Raw genomic sequence first — 23,357 nt, 5'->3', positions numbered from 1 at the left:
GACATTCATTTAAGGAACAAAAAGACCCATTACATGCAGTTAGATCCCTAAAAATACCTCCAGTGAAAATCTAACATATATTAAGTGCTTAGTGTAGAGATAGACCCTAAAATTTTCAATGATAATTATACATTAAATAAAGTCTAGAAATTTATTTCCAAGTCCTTGAAACAAGAGCACCGCCTTGCGGGTGCTGACCCTCATCTGATTTTTTTTGTATAATAGCAATATTGTCCTACCCATGATTTTCTAAGTCTAAAAAGGGCCATCATTCTTGCAAAAAGCAGGATAGAGTTATGTTTCTTGATGTACAGTGTCCACTTATGATGGTGAAAAACTGTTGCAAGTTTTAAAGCAATAGCTTTGATAGTTTATGAGAAAAGTTGACTTAAACATAATATTCAACCAAGAAAATGATTTTTCTAAGTCCAAAAGGGGCAATAATTATTGCAAAATGCAGGATGGAGTTATGTTGCTTGCTGTACCAGGTCAGCTTATGATGGTGAACAAGTGTTGCAAGTTTTAAAGCAATAGCTTTGATGGTTTAAGAGAAACAGTTGACCTAAGCATAAAACTTAACCAAGAAATCTGATATTTTCTAAGTCCAAAAGGGGCCATAAATCTTGCAAAAAGCAGGATGGAGTTATGTTTCTTGCTGTACAGGGTCACCTTATGATGGTGAACAAGTGTTGCAAGTTTTAAAGGAATAGTTTTGATAGTTTAGGATAAAAGCTGACCCAAACATAAAACTTAACCAAGAAAACTGATTTTCTAAGTCCAAAAGGGGCAATAATTCTTGCAAAAAGCAAGATGGAGTTATGTTTCTTGATGTACAGGGTCTGCTTATGATGGTGAACAAGTATTCCAAGTTTCAAAGCAAAAGCTTTGATAGTTTAGGAGAAAAGTTGACCTAAACATAAAACTTAACCAAGAAATCTGATATTTTCTAAGTACAAAAGGGGCCATAAATCTTGCAAAAAGCAAGATGGAGTTATGTTTCTTGCTATACAGGGTCAGCTTATGATGGTGAACAAGTATTCCAAGTTTCAAAGCAATAGCTTTGATAGTTTAGGAGAAAAGCTGACCTAAACATAAAACTTAACCAAGCAACGCCGACACAGACGCCGACGCCGACAACCGCTCAAGTGATGACAATAACTCATCATTTTTTTTCAAAAAATCAGATGAGCTAATAACCAAAAATGATTTCACAAATGTGAAGTTTATGATAGTTTTGTTAATATCAATAACAGAAGTTTTAATTTTTAATTTAAAGTTGTGATCCACAAAGAATGACAACACTTGCCTTGGGCTAGTACTTATAAGCAGAGATATCTTTTAGTTTACTTCCCTTGCAATTACACAACTGAGTGGAAAATGAAAACTGTTTTAGACACAATATTATACTTTTTTACACAACAAAAACATTTAGGATTTAATCATTTGTGTTTGATTTACCACTCAAACATGGTTCCTATGATTCTGTCAACTTAAATATGGTAAAAAATTAACTTTTAACAAGCCAATAATAAAATGAAATACCAGTAAGTAATTAATACTGCAGATAATACAGTTTTGCTTGTATCAAAATGTCACAATAGAAGCACTTTTGTAATACAGAACACCTGGTAGGATTAGTAAAGGTGCAATTATATTGATCTCTATCTCCTATGCCTACTTAGTGGTCATAAGTAAGTGTAAATGATCAGATGTCAATGTTTTGATCAAATCCATTTTCAAGGCAAAATCCTATGAACCACCTTTATATATTATGACAATGTCTTTCAACAGATGGAACACATATAATGCTGGGCCAATATTCATTAATGTTCACACTCTGAACCTTAGACATAAGAATGGGAAATATTCAAATTGACCATAACTTTGCCTAGAGCAAAATCTATACTGACAAACTCTTGCTCTACTGCCTGTAGCAGTAGAATACACATTCGTGCCAAGCTTTAACATAATCGATGCTAATTTCTGATGCAGCAAAATGAAAAAAATAATTTTTAAAGCCTTTGAATAATTTTTAGACTTGATGAATACAGGCCCAAGCCATCTTTACAACTTTGGCTCTACATCTACCAGTACATGTTTATACTGAAAATTACTAACGGTCTCATCAAATAAAAGTCAAAATGTCAGTCAAAAATTAGATACACATAAATTTTACAACAGTGAATGAACCAAAACAAGCATAAAATCAGCAGCTGCAGGCTACTCTAATTGAAAAATCAAAACATACATGTAAGTGGAGGTACTGTATGTCTTTGTCTCTCCTGATTGGTTGCTGGCCTGTCACTCAAGTATCTTGAAGCTACGATTGGACAATGTAGCTCCTCCCATGTACCTTCCACAGGATCCAGGGACATCTTGTTACATTCTACAACAACATCGTGGGTCTCCATATGTCGCCACCTTCATACATTACAGAAACTGTTAAATTTAACTTACATGGCAACTCGCCATCCATATATGAAGGATGAAGACCCCAAGAGCCCATCTAAGCTTTATTTCGGGCAAGGCCAGGCACTGACGCCTGGGTAGAACCATTGACCTTCCATAAGTCAGGTTTATGGCTTCCTGAGATGAAAAAAAACTCTACATCTCTTCCATAGCTTGAAAGCCTTGACTGCAGGAGGCAAATATCTATGAGCTACACTAACCACGTGGACATGGATGTACCTATATCACAGTACATACATCATATTTTAATTTATGCAGAACAAAGAAATAGCAGTGATCCTGCTATATTAATAAGTAATATGGGAGTTTGTTCAACAAAAAATTGTGAGATAATAGATTTTCTGAAGCTGTCATGTAGTTTAGTCTCACTTCACAGGAGCATCATAACTGTTATTATGTTCTGGTAATCAAATGTGGGGTGTTTCAATAACCTATCTAACCTTAGCAATGCAATATGAGGTGTTTCAAATACCTAGACATGAAGGATATAACATGTGTAAGGCAATGTAACTAGACTTGAAGAATTTAGTACTTGCAATGAAATATGTGGTGTTTAATGTACCTACACCTGAAGAATTAAACAATTGTAATTACCTTTGTGTGGAGGTTTCTTGATCCCTGCTGCCAGTTATCAACAGTGGATGCAGTCTTACTCTCTCCAACATACACTGAATATATAAGATATTTATCCACTAAAACGTTTATAAAAGTCATGTAGGAACTAGATATACATGATCTAATTTAATAGAGGCACATATATTTTTCTTTACATTTTGACAATATGGATCAAGTAAAATTTCAGGTATTTTTAAAAGAATGAAGTTATAAATGGTGACATCTTAATTTGTTATAAACACCATGGAGCATCTACTCTATATGTAATGAACAAAAGGTGTGCCACAAAGAATTAGGAGACATACAGCCTCAAATATTGATATCCCATTAAATGTGGCAGTATTTTACTTAAATCCTGGATGCTGTATATCTTTCTCTTTTTTATATCTTGCAATATGATAGACAACAGTTTTGCAGCTGGTCTTTGAAGAAAATACAACTTTACTTTTATCTGGCAAGCTGCTCACTTAGTAACAAGTTATGTTTGTACAACACATATGCCCTCCATGATGGTCAGTTGGAAGCAACTATATACATAACTTTGTACGCTGTGATCCTGACCTACTGACCCCTAACACATCGGGGTCACCTAATGACCACAGTCAATAATCCAATGAAGTGTGGAGCCTGAAGCATTCAGTAATAAAATCAGTGTGGCCTTGACATTTCACCTACTGACCCCTAAAATAATAAAGGTTATCTACTGACTGCAGACAGTCATCCTTTGAACATTAATTACTGTAAGACCAAGCCTTTTCTAGATATTGATTACAAACCAAATTGTCTATGAACTGACGGACCAACCAACAATGAGCAAAACAATTAGGATCCCCCTCTTCTTCAAAGGGATGCATAAATATCATTAAGGAGATCCATTATCAATACTGCTATCAATCTACAGACACTGTAAAATCATTTTGAAATGAGAAATCCTTACTATAACCAGTGGCAAAAATGTTTTACTTTTTAAAACAGTTTACTACTACTTTAAAAGTATTCACTCTTTGGTAATCATAAATTTAAAGTAGATAATACAGCTTTTAATCTTTTTATCATGTTGCAAAAATACTGAAGGCATATTCAATTAGATTCAAACATGGCCACAAAACACAAGTGCAAACAAAATTTAGCTGTAGGACCACAAGGAAAATCCTAAATAACTGGCATTTTAAAAATGTATTTTGTGATTGTGTATCTCCACAAATATGTAATAACCTGTTACAGTTTTAAACAAGTCAACATGACTAAGAAAGAGAAATTCACTGCAAGATTGACAGAAGTGGCCTCTGATTTTTATGGAGCACAAAACCAAGAACTTACCTTAATGACCTCATCAAACACTGCAATATTTTCCTTCTTGGTATAATACTGTCTGAGATAAGCAAGGAAAGTGTATGGGAACATGCCATACAGGCGGTGGAACAGAGCGTACACAGCTATCTGCAGATGTAGGTAAAATATATCTGGTGTGTTTCCAGCTGAAAACAAAGTATTCACAATTAACACATGTATTCCATGTCACAATAGTCAATATATTTTGTGTCCCCTTAACTTAGCTTAGAAATGGCATTGTGACATGACCAGAAACATTTGTGAAAATAGACATACAAAAGCATTTTTATAATACCACAAAATACATAATTTTTTAAAACGTAAGTTATAACTTATGCATTATGACATTCTGACCTATTAGCGGCAAGGTTTTTGTCAGACATCATTATCTAAAGACACTTTCTCTTCTATATAGAAATCAGCTGCTTCCTGTAAAGCTGCAAGATACATGCAGATCCATTGAATGAGGTAGTAATCCTGTAAAATGAATATATTTATGCTATAATAAAATTTAATAAAATTTTGCTCTTTTACATATTAAAACAAAACAGATGCACATCATTTTTTAAAGCCAATCATGCAGGGGTATCAATGGATAGACTATATACATACGTGGTTTCTTGACAGTGTATGAAGCTAGTTTGTTGAATATTTCAAAGATGTCTGGTAGGTAAGGTCCAACACTTGTAGGTATAGAGGGTAAGAGGACTGTTACTATGGTAACTGCTGTCATCAGTACTGGAATACTTGTCTCTGCCTATCAACCGAAAATATATCATCAGAATAAAAGCCTATTTTAATCAAAATACCAAAAAATATTTTTGTCTCATATAACATGAACATGATCATGAAAACTGGCTGTGACTATCTAAGTGTGCCAGGTTGAAAATATCAGTCGGAAAGACCAGTATTAAAAATGTACTGAAAATAAAAAATGATATGAGGTATTTGAAGAACTTAACGTAACTTATACAGATATTAACATAAATCAAAACTAGATGTGTGTCCATAGGACATTGGTGTCCCCACTTTGGTCACTATAGGCATATTTTATACTAAGTCAAGGGTCATAAGCTTGGTCTTGCAGTATAATATCCCAATCAAACACCAGGTGAACAACTTCACATGCTGAATAACAATCCTGAGAGGTTTGATGACTCCAGGTGAACTACTTTTTGACATGTACATGACACAAATTTGGACACAAAAACTTGTGAGACATGTAAATACATTAAGACTTTAGTATTTATTTTTACAGACATAGAAAGCTGGCAATTAAAGCAAGCAATAAATCCCTATGATTTTTTATTTTCCAGTATACTAACCTTGAGACACTTAATGATGACCTTGAGAACAGACTGGCCGACAATCTTGTTAATCCAGGAAGGTTGCTTACATACAATGTGAAGGAGAAGTTGTAAAGCATCAAGCTGGTGTTCCTGTGACTTGATACCATCATGTAACTTTTCTAGCAAATTCTGAAATCAACACACAAAACAACACATAATATAACAACATCTGGCAACAGCAAGTTGCAGCAGTTTTCAGATACTGTCAAATGATTACATTTTGTGGACATTCAATTCTATGGTTTAGGCCAAAACGGCTATTTCTTAGGGATAAGCATTCATGGTAACCGTTTTAAAATTTCAAACATAAAATAAGTAAGTGTATTACTTGTCTGTTGGGATATAATATTTTGAATTGTTTAACCACAAAAAATAAGTCCACCACAAAAATTAATCATTTCTCAGTACACTGTAAAATCATTACTACATTACTATTCATCCCACTATGAAATCAAATTAATATTCATGATTTACTAATTTTTCTGACAAATAATTTTCCTATTCCAGTTACCTTCAAAATGTTGAAATCCAGTAATTTATATCCCAATGATTAAAACATTTTGACCAAAACTGTTACCTTGACATTTCATGCCCAGAAAACTGAACAATTTCACTGCATATTATTACACTTTCTGAACTGAGAAATCTATCCAAAGTCAAATACATGGTACTGAAATCAAAACTGACTGAAACTAGAGCTATCACTAAAGGTGATGAATGTACCTCCACCCCCCCCCCCCCCCACACACACACACTGCATGCACTAACATGTAGTATATTGCAATTTGACACACACAAGATTGCATAATTATGTAGACTGTATGTATATAGACTGTATATATACAGTATAGTAACAAAAAACAAAGTCCCATTACTCTGCAGAATTATTTTCTGAAAGAACCTGCCCCATGCACAACTACTGTTATTACAGATCACTTTTGTGAAGTTTCATTAAATTGTGTCAAGGGGATGAGGAGAGTTGGTGCGAACAAGATTCTGTCTATGGACAGACAGATGGACGGACAGACAGACAACCTGAAACCAGTATACCCCCCCTTACAACTTGTTGTTGGGTGGTACAAAAACACACCAAAGTCTTCACATAATTACATTCAAACTGATTTATTTCCTGTACATGTATATCAAAGCCAAGCCAAGTAAAACTGAAATGCCACAAAAGATATGCTGATAAAACTTGAATGCATATTTCAACAACTGTAAACTTAGTTTTCTGAAAGACTTTTTCAGCTCAAGAAATCATTGGTTTTGTTCATAATAGACTTTTTTAGCTCACTTTAGTGGATATGACAACTTAAATTCAAAATAAACAAGAGCTCGTAGAACACGAAATGCCCCACTTGATGCATTCAGTAATTGCACAAGAAACAGAAATTATTTGCTCACTGTAAACAAAGATTCTACTGTTCTGGTTCAAAGTGACCTTGACCTTTGACCTACTGACCTCAAAATCAACAGGGGTCATCTGCTGGTCATGATCAACCTCCCTATTAAGTTTTGTGATCCTAGGCCCAAGCGTTCTCAAGTTATTGTCCGGAAAGGGGTTAACTGTTCCGGGTCAATGTAACCTTGACCTTTGACCTACTGACCTCAAAATCTATAGGGGTCATCTGCTGGTCATGATTAACATCTCTATCAACTTTCATGATTCTTGGCCCAAGCGTTTGTGAGTTATCATCCGGAAACCGTTTAACTTTTCCTGGCCAATGTGACCTTGAACTTTGCTCTAATGATCTCAAAATCAATAGGGGTCATCTGCTGATCATGACCAACCTCCCTATCAATTTTCCTGATCCTAGGCCCAAGCGTTCTTGAGTTATCGTCCGGAAACCGTTTTACTGTTCCTGGTCACTGCGACCTTGAACTTTGACCTACTGATCTCAAAATAAATAGGGGTCATCTGCTGGAGATAACCAACCTCCCTATCAACTTTCACGATCCTAGGCCAAAGCATTCTTGAGTTATCATCCAGAAACCTTTAAACTGTTCCCGGTCACTGTGACCTTGATCTTTGACCTACTGACCTCAAAATCAATAGGGGTCATCTGCTGGTCATGATCACAAACCTCGCTATCAACTTTCATGATCCTAGGCCCAAGCGTTCTTGAGTTATCATCCGGAACCAGATTGGTCTATGTACCGACTGACAGACCGACCGACTGACATCTGCAAAACAATATACCCCTCCTTCTTTGAAGGGGGGCATAATGATGATTTTGATTTACCTTATCTTGAGGTTCCTGGACCAAACACAAAATACCAACAACACTGTAAGACTGGGTCAGGTAATAGTAGTCTACCAGACTGTGTACCAGCCATGCTTCCTTAGCTGAAACAGCAATGACAAATAGTGTTACACCAGACTGTGTACCAGCCATGCTTCCTTAGCTTAAACAGCAATGACAAATAGTGTAACACCAGACTGTGTACCAGCCATGCTTCCTTAGCTTATACAGTAATGACAAATAGTGTAACACCAGACTGTGTACCAGCCATGCTTCCTTAGCTGAAACAGCAATGACAAATAGTGTAACACCAGACTGTGTACCAGCCATGCTTCCTTAGCTTATACAGTAATGACAAATAGTGTAACACCAGACTGTGCACCAGCCATGCTTCCTTAGCTGAAAGAGCAATGACAAATAGTGTTACACCAGACTGTGTACCAGTCATGCTTCCTTAGCTGAAAGAGCAATGACAAATAGTGTAACACCAGACTGTGCACCAGCCATGCTTCCTTAGCTTATACAGTAATGACAAATAGTGTTACACCAGACTGTGTACCAGCCATGCTTCCTTAGCTGAAACAGCAATGACAAATAGTGTTACACCAGACTGTGCACCAGCCATGCTTCCTTAGCTGAAAGAGCAATGACAAATAGTGTTACACCAGACTGTGTACCAGCCATGCTTCCTTAGCTTATACAGTAATGACAAACAGTGTTACACCAGACTAGGTACCAGCCGTGTTTCCTTAGCTTATACAGCAATGACAAATACTGTTACACCAGACTGTGTACCAGCCGTGCTTCCTTAGCTTATACAGTAATGACAAACAGTGTTACACCAGACTGTGTACCAGCCGTGCTTCCTTAGCTTATACAGTAATGACAAATAGTGTAACACCAGACTGTGTACCAGCCGTGTTTCCTTAGCTTATACAGTAATGACAAATAGTGCAACACCAGACTGTGTACCAGCCGTGCTTCCTTAGCTTATACAGTAATGACAAATAGTGTTACACCAGACTGTGTACCAGCCATGCTTCCTTAGCTTATACAGTAATGACAAACAGTGTTACACCAGACTGTGTACCAGCCATGCTTCCTTAGCTGAAAGAGCAATGACAAATAGTGTTACACCAGACTGTGTACCAGCCATGCTTCCTTAGCTGAAAGAGCAATGACAAATAGTGTTACACCAGACTGTGTACCAGCCATGCTTCCTTAGCTGAAAGAGCAAGACAAATAGTGTTACACCAACTGTGTACCAGCCATGCTCTTCTTAGCTGAAAGAGCAATGACAAATAGTGTTACACCAGACTGTGTACCAGCCATGCTTCCTTAGCTGAGAAGAGAGCAATGACAAATAGTGTTACACCAGACTGTGTACCAGCCATGCTTTCTTAGCTGAAAGAGCAATGACAAATAGTGCTACACCAGACTGTGTACCAGCTATGCTTCCTTAGCTTATACAGTAATGACAAATAGTGTTACACCAGACTGTGTACCAGCCATGCTTCCTTAGCTGAAAGAGCAATGACAAATAGTGTTACACCAGACTGTGTACCAGCCATGCTTCCTTAGCTGAAAGAGCAATGACAAATAGTGTTACACCAGACTGTGTACCAGCCATGCTTCCTTAGCTGAAAGAACAATGACAAATAGTGTTACACCAGACTGTGTACCAGCCATGCTTCCTTAGCTGAAACAGCAATAACAAATAGTGTTACACCAGACTGTGTACCAGCTATGCTTCCTTAGCTTAAAGAACAATGACAAATAGTGTTACACCAGACTGTGTACCAGCCATGCTTCCTTAGCTGAAAGAGCAATGACAAATAGTGTTACACCAGACTGTGTACCAGCCATGCTTCCTTAGCTGAAAGAATAATGACAAATAGTGTTACACCAGACTGTGTACCAACCATGCTTCCTTAGCACCAGACTGTGTACCAGCCATACTTTCTTAACTTAAACAGCAATGACAAATAGTGTAACACCAGCCTGTGTACTAGCCATGCATCCTTAGCTTAAACAGCAATGACAAACAGTGTTACACCAGACTGTGTACCAGCCATGCATCCTTAGCTTAAACAGCAATGACAAATAGTGTAACACCAGACTGTGCACCAGCCGTGTTTCCTTAGCTGAAAGAGCAATGACAAATAGTGTTACATCAGACTGTGCACCAGCCGTGCTTCCTTAGCTGAAAGAGCAATGACAAACAGTGTAACACCAGACTGTGTACCAGCCGTGCATCCTTAGCTGAAATAGCGATGACAAACAGTGTAACACCAGACTGTGTACCAGCCATGCTTCCTTAGCAGAAAGAGCAATGACAAATAGTGTTACATTAGACTGTGTACCAGCCATGCTTCCTTAGCTTAAAGAGCAATGACAAATAGTGTTACACTAGACTATGTACCACCCACCCTTCCTTAGCTGAAAGAGCAATGACAAATAGTGTAACACCAGACTGTGTACCAGCTACGCTTCCTTAGCTGAAAGAGCAATGACAAATAGTGAACACCAGACTGTGTACCAGCCATGCTTCCTTAGCTGAAAGAGCAATGACAAATAGTGTTACACCAGACTGTGTACCAGCCATGCATCCTCAGCTTAAAGAGCAATGACAAATAGTGTAACACCATACTATGTACAAGCCATGCTTCCTTAGCTAAAAGAACAATGACAAATAGTGTAACACCAGACTGTGTACCAGCTATGCTTACTTGGCTGAAAGAGCAATGAAAACAAGTGCTGTCCATAAGACAGCAAATGCTTGACTATTCAAATTGTTGTCCCAGAAGCAGGAATATTACCCTTAAAGTTAGAGTATCTATAGAATTTCAATCCAGTATCTGCATTAGTTTTGGAGATAGTAAACTGCATGCAAAACTTCAACCAGAAGTTTTAAGTTCACTGGGGACATAACTTGGCCAAAATTCATGTCAGAGTTATGGGAGTTGATGCTGTAACCTAGTTTTATAACCCTGAAGATACAGTAAAGTTTCAATTCAATATCCGCATTTGATTTGGAGACAGTAACTTTCATGCAAAACTTTAACCAGGATTTTCTAAGTCCAGAAGGAGGCATAATTTGCCAAAAAATACATGTCAGAGTTATTGGACTTGACCCAGTGAAGTTGGTAATTGACCTAGAAAAGAAAAAAATAAGTTACAGAGCTATATGCCTTTAAGTAGTAGCTATATGTACTTGAATGCAAAACTTTAACCAAGAATTTCTAAGTCCAAAAGGGGGCATAATTTGGTCAAAATGCATTTCAGAGTTATGGCTCTTGATGCTATCACCTAGTTTTATGCCCCCGAAGACACTTGTGAAGTTTCAATTCAATATCTGCATGAGTTTTGGAGATAATAACCTGCATGTAAAACTTTAACCAGAATTTTCTAAGTCCAAAGGGGGCATAATTTGGCCAAAATGCATATCAGAGTTATGGCTCTTGATGCTATCACCTAGTTTTATGACCCCGAAGACACATGTGAAGTTTCAATTCATTATCTGTATTAGTTTTGGATATAGTTACTTGCATGTAAAACTTTAACCAGGATTTTCTAAGTCCAAAAGGGGGCATATTTGAGCACCACACATGTCAGAGTTATGGGACTTGACCCAGTGAGGTTGGTAATTGACCTAAAAAAAAAAAAAAAGTTTCAAAGCTATATGCCTTTAAATGATAGCTATATGTACTTGCACGCAAAACTTAAACCAGAATTTTCTAAGTCCAAAAGAGGGCATAATTTGGCCAAAATGCATGTCAGAGTTATGGTTCTTGATGCTATCACCTAGCTTTATGACCTCGAAGACACATGATTGTAAAGTTTCAATTCAATATCTTCCTTAGTTTTGGAAATAGAAACTTGCATTCAAAACTTTAACCAGGATTTTCTAAGTCCAAAAGGGGCATAATTTGGCCAAAATACATGTCAGAGTTATGGGCTTGACCCAGTGAGGTTGGTAATTGACCTAGAAAAAGAAAAAATAAGTTTCAAAGCTATATGCTTTTAAATAATAGCCATATGTACTTGCATGCAAAACTTTAACCAAAGTGTGACGCCGGCGCCGGGGTAAGTAGAATAGCTAGACTATTCTTTGAATAGTAGAGGTAAAAAGTGTTACACCAGACTGTGTACCAGCCATGCATCCTTAGCCGAAAGAACAATGACAAATAGTGTAACACCAGACTGTGTACTGGCCATGCTTATTTAGCTAAAAGAACAATGACAGATAGTGTTACACTTAAAAGAACAAGAGCTGTCTGTTGACAGCGTGTTCCACTATTCGAATAATTGATGGAAGTATGGGTACAAAATATTACCAGAGATATTTAGAGAAGGGCCATAATTCAGCCAAAATACTTGAGTTATGTACTCTTGCCTACCAATGAAGATCATGACGATTGTTCAAAGCTTCAATGCCACATGTCAAAAAAGTTTTGACAAAACATGTACTTGTACGAAATCTGAACCAATTTCCAAGTCCAAAAAGGGCAAAAACTCAGCCAAAATACTTCACATAGTTATGTACTCTTGCCTACAGGTAGAGACTAATATAATAAACAAGTGTTCAAAGTTTTAAAGCCACATGTGACATTGTCAATTAGTTTTTACTAAACATGGACTTGTACGAAATCTGAACCAATTTCCAAGCCCAAAAAGGGCCATAATTCAGCCAGAATTGTTCACAGAGTTATGTACTCTTGCATACAGATAGAGACTTTTATAATAACAAGTGATAAAAGTTTCAAAACCATATGTCAAACAGTTGAAACAAAATATGAACTGGTACGAAAAAAACTAGAGCTATCACTAAGGATGATGAATGTACCCCCCCGCATGCACTGACACAGTACATTGCAATTTGATGCACACAAGATTGCATAATTATGTGGACTGCATGTATATAGACTGTATGTATACAGTATAGTAACAAAAAACAAAGTCCCATAACTATGCAGAATATTTATCTAAAAGAATGTAACATGCACCATGCACAACTAGGGTTGGTACTGATCACTTGCATGAAGTTTCATTAAATTGTGTGCAAGGGTTTGGTAGATTAGGCACGCACAAGATTGCATATGCAGACTGTATGTACATAATATGTTAACAAGAAACAAAGTCCCATAACTGCAATTTTTGTCGCTGAAAGAACCTAACATGCCCCATGCACAACTACTGTTGTTACTGATCACTTGTGTGAAGTTTCATTAAATTGTGTCAAGGGGATGAGGAGAGATGGTGCGCACAAGATTGTGTCTATGTATATAGTATAGTAACAAAAAAACAAAGTCCCATAACTCTGCAAAAAATTTTTCTGAAAGAACCTAACATGCCCCATGCACAACTACTGTTGTTACTGATCACTTGTGTGAAGTTTCATTAAACTGTGTCAAGGGGATGAGGAGAGATGGTGCACACAAGATTGTGTCTATGTATATAGTATAGTAACAAAAAAACGAAGTCCCATAACTCTGCAAATTTTTTTTCTATAAGAACCTAACATGCCCCATGCACAACTACTGTTGGTACTAATCACTTGTGTGAAGTTTCATTAAATTGTGTCAAGGGGATGAGGAGAGATGGTGCGCACAAGATTGTGTCTAAGTATATAGTATAGTAACAAAAAAACAAAGTCCCATAACTCTGCAAATTTTTTTTCTAAAAGAACCTAACATGCCCCATGCACAACTACTGTTGTTACTGATCACTTGTGTGAAGTTTCATTAAACTGTGTCAAGGGGATAAGGAGATATGGTGCGCACAAGATTGCGTCTACGGACAGACAGACAGACAGACAACCTGAAACCAGTATACCCACCCTTACAACTTTGTTGTCGGGGGTAAAACAAGAGCTGTCTTTTGACAGCGCGCTCGACCATTCGAATAATGGATGGAAGTATGGAGTCAAAATATAACCAGAGATTTTCAGACAAAAGAAGAAAAACTGATAAGACAAACAATGTACCTGTATTTGTGGATTTGGATATAAGTCTTGCACTGTATGGCAATGTGTGACCATGATGGTAAGCAAGTGTTCAAAGTTTCAAAGCCATATATCAAACAGTTTAGACAAAATATGGAATGGTATGTGAGACTTATTCAATTTCTATGTCAAAAAAGGGCCATAACTGAGCTAAAGTCCTTGTCTTGCCTATATATGTAGACTATGATGGTAAACAAGTGGTCAAAGTTTCAAACGCATATGACAAACTTGTTAGGCAAAATATGGACTGGTATGAAAAATTTAACTGATTTCCATGTCCAAAAAGGGCCATAATACAGCCAAAATACTAGACAGTTATGTACTCTTGCCTACAGATGGAGATCATGATGATAAACAAGTGTTCAAAGTTTTAACAAAACATAGACTTGTACGAAAACTGAACCAACTTCAAAGTTCAAAAAGTGTCATAATTCAGCCAAAATAGTTGACAGAGTTATGTACTCTTGCCTATAGATGGAAATCGTGATGATAAAGTTAAACAAGTGTTCAAAGTTTCAAAGCCGCATGTCAAATAATTTTGACAAAACTTGGACTTGTACGAAAAATTGTACCAATTTCCAAGTCCAAAAAGGGCCATAATTCAGCCAGAATTGTTCACAGAGTTAAAAGGGGCCATAATTCAGCCAAAATCCTTGATGGAGTAATGTACTCTTGCCTAAAACTGGTGATGGTACACAAGTATTGAAAGTTTCAAAGCTTTATCTCAAAAGGCTTTGTCAATATGTGGACTGGTACGAAAAACTTAACCAAGGTGACACCAACCTCCTGGTGAGTAGGACAGCTCTACTTATTCTTCGAACAGCCGAGCTAATAAAGTGACAAATACTGTAACATCAGGCTAGGTACAAACCATACTTCCTTAAACAAATAGTCTTACAAAAGATTTTATTCATTTGTCTATCAACTAAAGGAGTGATTGAAATGCATCAAATATATATCACAACATTGTACAGTGTCAAAATTTTTAAACAGGTTGCAACATCTATAAAATATCGAGTCACAAATCAGTAAATTATTAAAGTTGATAGTTTAGAAGAATTAACTTTCAAAAAATTTCAAATATCTTGAATAATATCCTATTTATGGTAAACTAGATGCCCACGGGCAACATGTCGAGCCCGTCTGAATTTAACCTTTGACCTCCAAGTGTGACCTTGACCTTTGAGATAGGAATCTGCGGTTTGCGCATGACACTCCGTCTCACTGAGGTTAACATTCATGCCAAATATAAACGAGATTGCTCCATGCATGTCAAAGTTATGGTCTGGACAAACAAATCCGGACGGACGCACACACATACACCGAACAGCCTTTTGGACAACTATGTCTTCGCTTCCGCTAGCGGGCTCGACAAAAATGAATTTTTCCTTTTGTGAAAATTGCAAAATCAAAGTTTATTTCCGAAATTTAATGGAAATGCTGCTTTTTTTTTTTTTAATAACATTCCGTTCACACATGTACAGGTTATATGTATTTCTAAAAGTATGACTGAAACCACAGTGACTATACTTACTCGAGGAGAGGTTTTCTTGGATCAATGTTTTAATTCCCTCACAGACTTGTGTCTCCTGGGACTCTAGCAAGGAGAAAACCTCTGGTGACAATGACAACAGACCTGACTTCACATCTATCTGTTTCACATCTACCACATTACTTGCCATAATTAAATCTGAAATATAAGCGACAATTAATGCTACATTTTAAGCAGTCCACTGTCACATCATTTTCTAAGAATTCCACCACATATTACAATAATGCTGAAAAATTGATGAATGTAAAGAAAGGTGCACAGGTGACATTACTTTAGGCTTTGTAAATGTTTTACAGTCCTTTATATATGAAGCTGAAAGCTGTTTTTGTATCCAATGTAACTGCCATTCCAATAAAATAAAGTTAAAAAACTTTTTATTTAAAAAGTAAAAGAAATCTCATGCTTAACTACTGAAAAGGTGCACAGGGAACGTTTTTGGGTCTATAGAAATTCATCAAGATTCTAAAAAAGTTGATTTATCAAACAAAAAAAACCCAACATATTTTGTCTTCAAAGCTGAAAGGCTGAAGGTCTTAGAAAAACATTATGACTTTAGAAAAGTAATAATATTATGAAATTGTAGTGTTCAACATTTAAATTCATTTTTTTTTTCACTTTTTTTTGTGGAGGGAGTTCCATCACAACAAGTGAAATATTGGTAAGAATAAGACGTAGATTTTTGCTTTCAATGTGCAGAATTTAAGTTACATAAAAAAATCAAAGCTACATATATAACAACAAGACTTATCACTAAGGTGACAGCAGCTTATTGTCAGAGGAACAGGAGTATTGAAAATATGATCCATTGCATTTGTATATTGTACAGGGAGAAAATGTACACAGATGCACAAAAAAATGTTGTGCAAAACTGTATATCAAGATCTCCAAATTTCACTGCTGTATACTGCGTTTTATTCGACCTGGCGGGGCGGAGTTAATCTCTGGCTTATGCAAAAAAATGGTAATCTAAAAAAAAACAAGTAAAATAGGTAGAGCTACAGTGGTTACAGTGTAAGGTAGATGGCCAGTGAATAAGAAATCAAGTTGCCGAATATACTACATATCCTGCACAATAATGCAGTGGACCGTCACGAAACCCCACCCAACCAGTCGATTAAAATGCACTATACCTTAAAAAGAAGAAAGTAGGTCAGTAGGTCAAAATCATGGTCACTGAAAGTCAGTTTTGAGATTTGTGTTCAAAACTGTACATGTGGTCTAAATCTTATGGCAATATCTTAAACAAGAGGGTCATGATGACCCTGGATCGCTCACCTGAGTAATAAAACTACATGTTTCAAATGTCAAACTGATACTGAAGTGTTAAGAAGGTAGGTCAGTAGGTCACATTTATGGTCACTGAAAGTCAATTTTGAGATTGATGTGAAAAACAGTACATGTCATCCAAATTTCACGGCTGTATATTTGAAAACAAAGAAGTAGGTCAAGTTAACAACCAGGTGACAACTAATAACTTTGGGTCATCAGGTAATTATAATGTAACAGTTTAGGAAATATGATCTGATAATTTTTGAAGTACTTTTTCCTATAATATAACTCATATAACAAGTGACCCCTGGGGCAGGGCCTCTTTTCACCCCAGGGGCATAATTTGAACAATCTTGTTAGAGATCCACTAGGCAATGCTACATACCAAATATCAAAGGCCTAGGTCTTGAACTTTCAGACAAGAAGATTTTTTAAAAAATTTCCTATATAAGTCAACATACATGATGTAAAACTTGGGACCCCAAGGGCAGGGCCTCTTTTCACCCCAGGGTAATAATTTGAACAATTTGGTAGAGGACCACAAGGCAATGCTACATACCAAATATCAAAGGCCTAGGTCTTATGGCTTCAGACAAGAAGATTTTTAAAGATTTTTTTCCTATATGTCTATGTAAAATTTGGGATCCCCAGCATGGGGCCTCTTTTCACCCCAGGAGCACAATTTGAACAATCTTCATAGAGGACCATTATATGATGTTACAGGCTAAATATCAAGGCACTACACCTTGCGGTTCTGGACAAGAAGATTTTCCTTTCGGATGCCATGACAACCAGAGTTCTGTGTGGTATTCAATTCTTTGAACAATTTTGAAAGGGAGCCATCCAAGGATCATTCCTGTGAAGTTTCATCAAAATTGAACTGGTGGTTTAGGAGATGTTGTTTAAAGGAAAATGTGGTCAGACGTCGGCCAGACGATGGACGGTCAGCAAACACAAAAGCTCATCTCAGGTGAGCTAAAAAGAAGAAAGTAGGTCAAGGTCATGGGACCATGTAATCACTAAGCGTCATCAACTAGTTATACTTAACAGCATATGAAATATGTTAGAAAATTATTGAAGTTTTTTCCAATGTAACTCTATTCATATTTGAAACAAATAAAGGGCCATATTTTACTTTGTGAAAGATCATTCTAATGGAATTGCTTTGCACATGATAACTACACTTGGTACCGATGGCACATGCATAACTACACTTGGTACCGATGATAATAATAACAATTTTTTAAGGTTTGATAAACGTCTGGCATACAATGACTGAGAAATAGTGCGGAAAAATTCTATCCATATACATATGTGAAGAAACAAGAGCTGTCACTATTGTGCCCCCTAAGCATGCCCAAGAATGCTAGCTGCCTGCGCAAAAAAAAATCACACATCATTTCTTGACCTTGACCCAAGAGACCCCGGGTCATAAGCATGACACAGCTTCTCAATATGGTTATCATTTGTGTCAAATTATTTTCAAATCCCTTGATAAATGGCAGAGTTCCCTTAATAAATGGCACAGTTATTGACCAGACAGTACTGGTGTGAAAAATCATTCAAACAGAATGTGCTTTGCACATGCACAACTTGACTTGGTAACAATGATAATTACAAGCTAGATATGATAAAAGTCTGGCCTATAAGGACTGTGAAACAGCGCAGACAAATTTTTCCGTATACATAATTACAAAGAATAATTAAAATAATAAAGGGCCATAACTAAGTAAAAACTGATCTTAATGGAACCCGCTTCGCACATGCACACCCAGGCTTGGTACTACCAAAAATCAGCTACTTGCACTTAATAACTTATCAACTTCACAATCATGTTTTTCTTATGCTTAAAGGATTATAAATCCTGTTTCTGGTCACATACAATGTATTTAAAACACTACCACCACCTTTTGACAGATAAATGAAAGTTTCCTCTATGGAAATTATAAAAACATTTTCAGCATTCATTATTAAAATTGATTACTGCACCTCTCAGCCCTACATGGGTTGTCTAGGGATCTGGTAACTAGACCTCTAGACTCCAGGTCTAAAGGTCCGTATACTGGACCATAGCCTTCCCCTTCTTGTTTTGCAATTTTTCCGAGCTGTGATGTCCTCAACAGTTAGTACTATGATCATAAGTTTCAGTGATCCTTTCACTCTGAGTTATTTGCATAAAATTAGTACATTTCTAAATTATTTACAGATCTCAATCTATTTTATTCCAGAATAATGGAAATTGGAACGAACTTGTAATGGTTCGAAAATTAATGGTGCGAAACTCGAGATAAGAAAAATGCAGCTAACAAGTAACGAGTGTTAAATATCTTAAAGCATACAAGAGGGGATATGTAAGAATCCAATGACATAATCAAACTGGACATTTACATCGTTACTTCCACTGCTGCGAACCATATGTTTTACAATTCCAATCTTCGTTATTAAAGATTTTGGACACGGCTATTATGTACAGGGTAAGTTGGGATAAAACACATAAATGACGAGGACAAAATTTACCGATAAGAAATTAAAACTTTCATTATTGCACTACACTTTATTTAAATACGATATAAAAAGCTTTATCACACTTTTCTGTTATCATGAGTTAAATGGATCATAATAGCAACTGTATCAAAATAGTAACGCAAACATCCTACTTCAGAATGGACACAGCCTGAATATGGACGCTAAATAACTTCCGGTATTTTGATGCGGGAAGAAAGTCACATGGAAAATCATAATTAGTAATTCATTGCGAACATTCTGAAAAATAAGACCTTGTTTGTAGGATAGAGAAAGATTTAATCTACAAAGAAACATAAATATGGATCACGACGATCTTGACGAAGACATCGAACGCTTGAAAATAATTTTGCAAGATGAGGAGGGTGAAGAGGAGGGCGATAGTGATGGAGAATTAAGAGTTTTAGAGAATAACGGTATATTTCTATGTTATATGATGATTTATGTAATCTTACTTTTTCCTTATTTATCAGGTGTCATTTACTTCAGCAGCATTTTTGTCAGATATTGCTTGACAAAACAAGGGAGAGAGACCTGGAAAATTGTCAATTTGGCAAGGGAGGTAACTTAAATTATTCTAGAATGAAATAATTCTGCAACTGTTTAATTTTCTTTAAGTTTTTTCATGTTTTGTTTATGAAATATGTAGTTTACTTTTTCAAATGTTTTGGAAAAATATATTGATGATGAATTTTAGCTGACATCAAATTTGATTCAAAACATTTAAGGTAATGGGGCCTAAAAAAAAATTCTTTGTTTCCGGTAACATGCTCAAAAAAATTAGGGTAGGTAGGTCGGAAAAAAGCTTTTTTTTGGAATTTTTTTTTATTAAGGGAGACTTTTCGGAAATTATTTTTGTGTCAAAAAATGGATACAAATAAGGGGGTTATGCCTTTAGAGCATCAGAAAGTTGATTTCTAACATCACTGGCCATGTTTAAAGCATAAAAAGTGCAGTTTTGTAACTTTTTGTTAAAAAGTTGAAAAAAAACTCTTCAAGGCCATAAAAACATCTAGGGTCGGGCCAAAAATTTAGGGTAGGTCGGGATACCGGAAACAAACAATTTTTTTTTATGCCTGATGACCGCCACCAACCAAAGGCAGAGAGATACAGTTTTGGCGTTGTCCTTTTGTCCTTCTTTCCTTTAGTCCTGAGCCATATCTAGGAAGTGGTTTAGAATATTTGACTTAAACTTCATATACATGTACACCACTATAGGGAAATGCAGCCCATCTAGTTTCAGTCAGATTGCCCAAGTTAAGCACCAGAGTTATGGCCCTTAGTATTTTCTAGTGTTAACTATATAGGGTACTATAAATATGGTCTTTCTGCTTGATTACTTGTGAATTGGGTTGAATTTCATTAAACTTCTTTCATTTTTTTCCCATGAACATTTATTTTCAACATGTAAAGTAACATGTGAAGTTGTGTACACATTTCAGTCTTTTTGTGGACACCTTTTATGACATCCTGAATCAAGGGTTTACAAAAATTATCTTTCCTGTAGCTTTTGCTATATAAGGTTGTTTTTTTATTTTAGATTTGTTGTTGTTTTATAATAGATTTATGGCATTTTTCTTTATATTATCTGTCTGTCTGCCTATATTGTAAAACACTTTTTAGGGACCTAGACACTTTTTGAGAATCAAGTCCCAAAATTATTAGTAGAAGTAAAAGTTGGGCCAAATAAAAGGGAATGGAATATATATTCATGTTAATATGGTAAGGCAAAATTGAACTGCACAAGGGTTGGGAAGAAAAGAATACCAGGTGAAACACTCCCCCACTGGACTGTAGAGTAGACGTAGGGAAGAACAAACATTCATTAGTAATAAGGGCAGGATTTCCAAGTTATGCACCAGAAATCTAATCTGCATCATTTAAGACTCTGTAGCATTTCAGTAACTCAAGATATCTAGATGTGATGTGTGACGTAGTCCAGTATGCCTATAGTCATCCTTTACATTATAATAGCACTGTGCTTCGCATTGACCTATGATACTTACATTGGCAGGCATATTGCATTTCTATAGAAGATGACTTAAATTGGAACTCTCATTTCTGATGATGCTCCAAAGTATGCCCTGCAAATTATTCAATGATGATTTTCCAGTTAAGGATCAAGATCACTGTGACTTACTATGAAAAGCATTTTCCATTGGATTTCTTAAGTTACCATTGACCTAATAGTATGATCCTCAAAATTGCCTTGTGACCACAAATAATGTTGAGGTAAGTGGGCCAAAGGTCAATGTCATTGTGAATGATTTGAGATGCCTTAACCTTCAATCCTCATTGAAATTTTGCACCATTTCTCTTCCCAAAAAGTATGTTTTTCCTGTTTTTGATGAAAATTCCTATCAGATTTTTTTTTTCCATTTACCCCCAATTTTAGTTGTGATGACATATAATTTTCCCCTCCTAACTGGCCCTGCCACTATTCACTGGTACTGGAAACAAACACTGCTGGAACATGACTCATAAACTGTGGATGACTTCTGTTGATTTTGAGGTCATAGGACCAAGGGTTCCAGACCAATATAGCATGGCGAAGTCTGGCCTGTGTCCTCTACCACCTCTCCAATCACCAGTCCTTAATGAAATCCCTGCTGGAAGTACAGATATCTGTACAAGAAAATTTCTATCTTACATCTTGAGAAGGCCTTGACATTACCCACTCTTAATAATTTAAGGTCACTTGGTCAAAGACTCAAAAGTCAAAGTTTGTACCATTGGTAGAAAAGAACACTTTCATCACAAAATCCTTTTCTTAGTGATGCCGCCCCATGTGGTTCTGGGACGATCTGTGTATGAAAAGAATTGGAACCACTGCCTTACTCTTGCATGATCGTAAGAGGCGACTAATAGGTTGGTTTTGCAGTAACCCTGTGAGTCCAGCAGGTGTGCAAATTTTGATTCCATACCTCATGTTTTTATTTCTATATAAATGAGATGTGGAACCAAAATTTGTAGTCCTGTTTGGTGCCATATAACCTATACCGTGTTGGTGCGCCATAAAACCCAAATAAATAAATAAATTCTTAGTGATGCTTGGTAGTCAGATGGATGTATTATGTGACGGTACTGGTTTTCAGTCTGTCTGTTAACAATTTGGTTTCCTGGCTGCCATAAGCTTCAAAATACTTTGACCTATGATCCTTAAACTCAAGTCTGTGACCTTAGACTCAGGTTGGGGAGGGGGTGGGGGGATGGAGTTAGGGAACTGTAATTATAAAATTAATTATAAAATATCAAATTATGAATATTGAATAATCCATTTTGATGAGCCAAAAACATGTACAATGTATAAGGCTACCTCATAGCAACTGGGCAACATTCTGTTTTGAAATTGTGTACAACTTTTTTTTGCAGAAGAAGAATATTACAGTAATGCATCAAGACCAAGCACTAGTAGTGATGTTACAGCCTCATCATTTGTGAGTATCAAAATATTAAAACTATTAATGTATAGAAATTTTGAAATATTGAAGTTGGATTAAGATTAGGACCGGTAATAAAAGTTAAGATAGAAAGTGGGTACATACTTTACTATTATTTGCCATTTAATGCATATTTCGAGATTTCAATACAACTCGTCTTTTATTTTGGTATTTTTACAAATGTACTGTCTATTTAGATATATATTTATTTAAAGTGAATATTTAATACATATATTTGTTTTTGCAGCCCACAACATCAGTGTGCACAGATGCTGATGATGCTGTCTTTAGGTTTGATCCTAACACAATCACAGCTGAGACATGTCTTGCCATGAACAGGGCCTACCAGGAGGTGTTGTTAGATACTCTTAGACAGATAGAAATATCACTGATGGAAAACAGGAATAGACAGGTATCGAGTTATTACCTGGCTATCTTGTAAAAATTGCTTGCTATTGGGAACTCAAAATTAAGAGCGGACGCAGTGGTTCAGTGGTAAAACTGTGCGACTACAAAACCAGGCGTCGTGATTTCGAGCCCCCGCTCCACCAACTAAAAATT

General features: G+C 36.3%; 2 protein-coding genes across 5 annotated transcripts in view; one reads left to right on the top strand and one right to left on the bottom strand.

The window, feature by feature from the left end:
* Positions 1–19,316, bottom strand: part of LOC123547602 (hamartin-like) — a 56,063-nt gene extending 36,747 nt beyond the window's left edge. The window contains exons 1-8 of one of the 3 annotated variants that reach the window (XM_053524746.1): positions 19,222–19,316; positions 15,547–15,702; positions 8,009–8,112; positions 5,742–5,894; positions 5,029–5,173; positions 4,405–4,562; positions 3,064–3,137; positions 2,249–2,421 (exon numbers count right to left, since the gene is read on the bottom strand). In XM_053524746.1, the coding sequence (XP_053380721.1) occupies positions 2,249–2,421; positions 3,064–3,137; positions 4,405–4,562; positions 5,029–5,173; positions 5,742–5,894; positions 8,009–8,112; positions 15,547–15,694 (955 nt within the window). In that variant the 5' untranslated portion in view covers positions 15,695–15,702; positions 19,222–19,316. Of the gene's footprint in view, positions 1–2,248; positions 2,422–3,063; positions 3,138–4,404; positions 4,563–5,028; positions 5,174–5,741; positions 5,895–8,008; positions 8,113–15,546; positions 15,703–17,578; positions 17,703–19,200 lie in introns of those variants that run through there. The other 2 variants (XM_053524747.1, XM_053524745.1) reach the window with 2 other exon arrangements.
* A 195-nt stretch (positions 19,317–19,511) lies between these two features.
* Positions 19,512–23,357, top strand: part of LOC123547616 (uncharacterized) — a 62,440-nt gene continuing 58,594 nt past the window's right edge. For both annotated transcript variants that reach the window (XM_053524744.1, XM_053524742.1), the window contains exons 1-3: positions 19,512–19,772; positions 22,729–22,793; positions 23,044–23,208. In XM_053524744.1, the coding sequence (XP_053380719.1) occupies positions 19,658–19,772; positions 22,729–22,793; positions 23,044–23,208 (345 nt within the window). In that variant the 5' untranslated portion in view covers positions 19,512–19,657. The remainder of the gene's footprint in view (positions 19,773–22,728; positions 22,794–23,043; positions 23,209–23,357) is intronic.

This window comes from Mercenaria mercenaria, chromosome 15 (assembly GCF_021730395.1).
Source record: "Mercenaria mercenaria strain notata chromosome 15, MADL_Memer_1, whole genome shotgun sequence".
Classification (NCBI taxonomy): Eukaryota; Metazoa; Mollusca; class Bivalvia; order Venerida; family Veneridae; genus Mercenaria; species Mercenaria mercenaria.
Note: the sequence above shows the minus strand (reverse complement) of the source record. Positions and strands in the feature narration are given on the sequence as shown.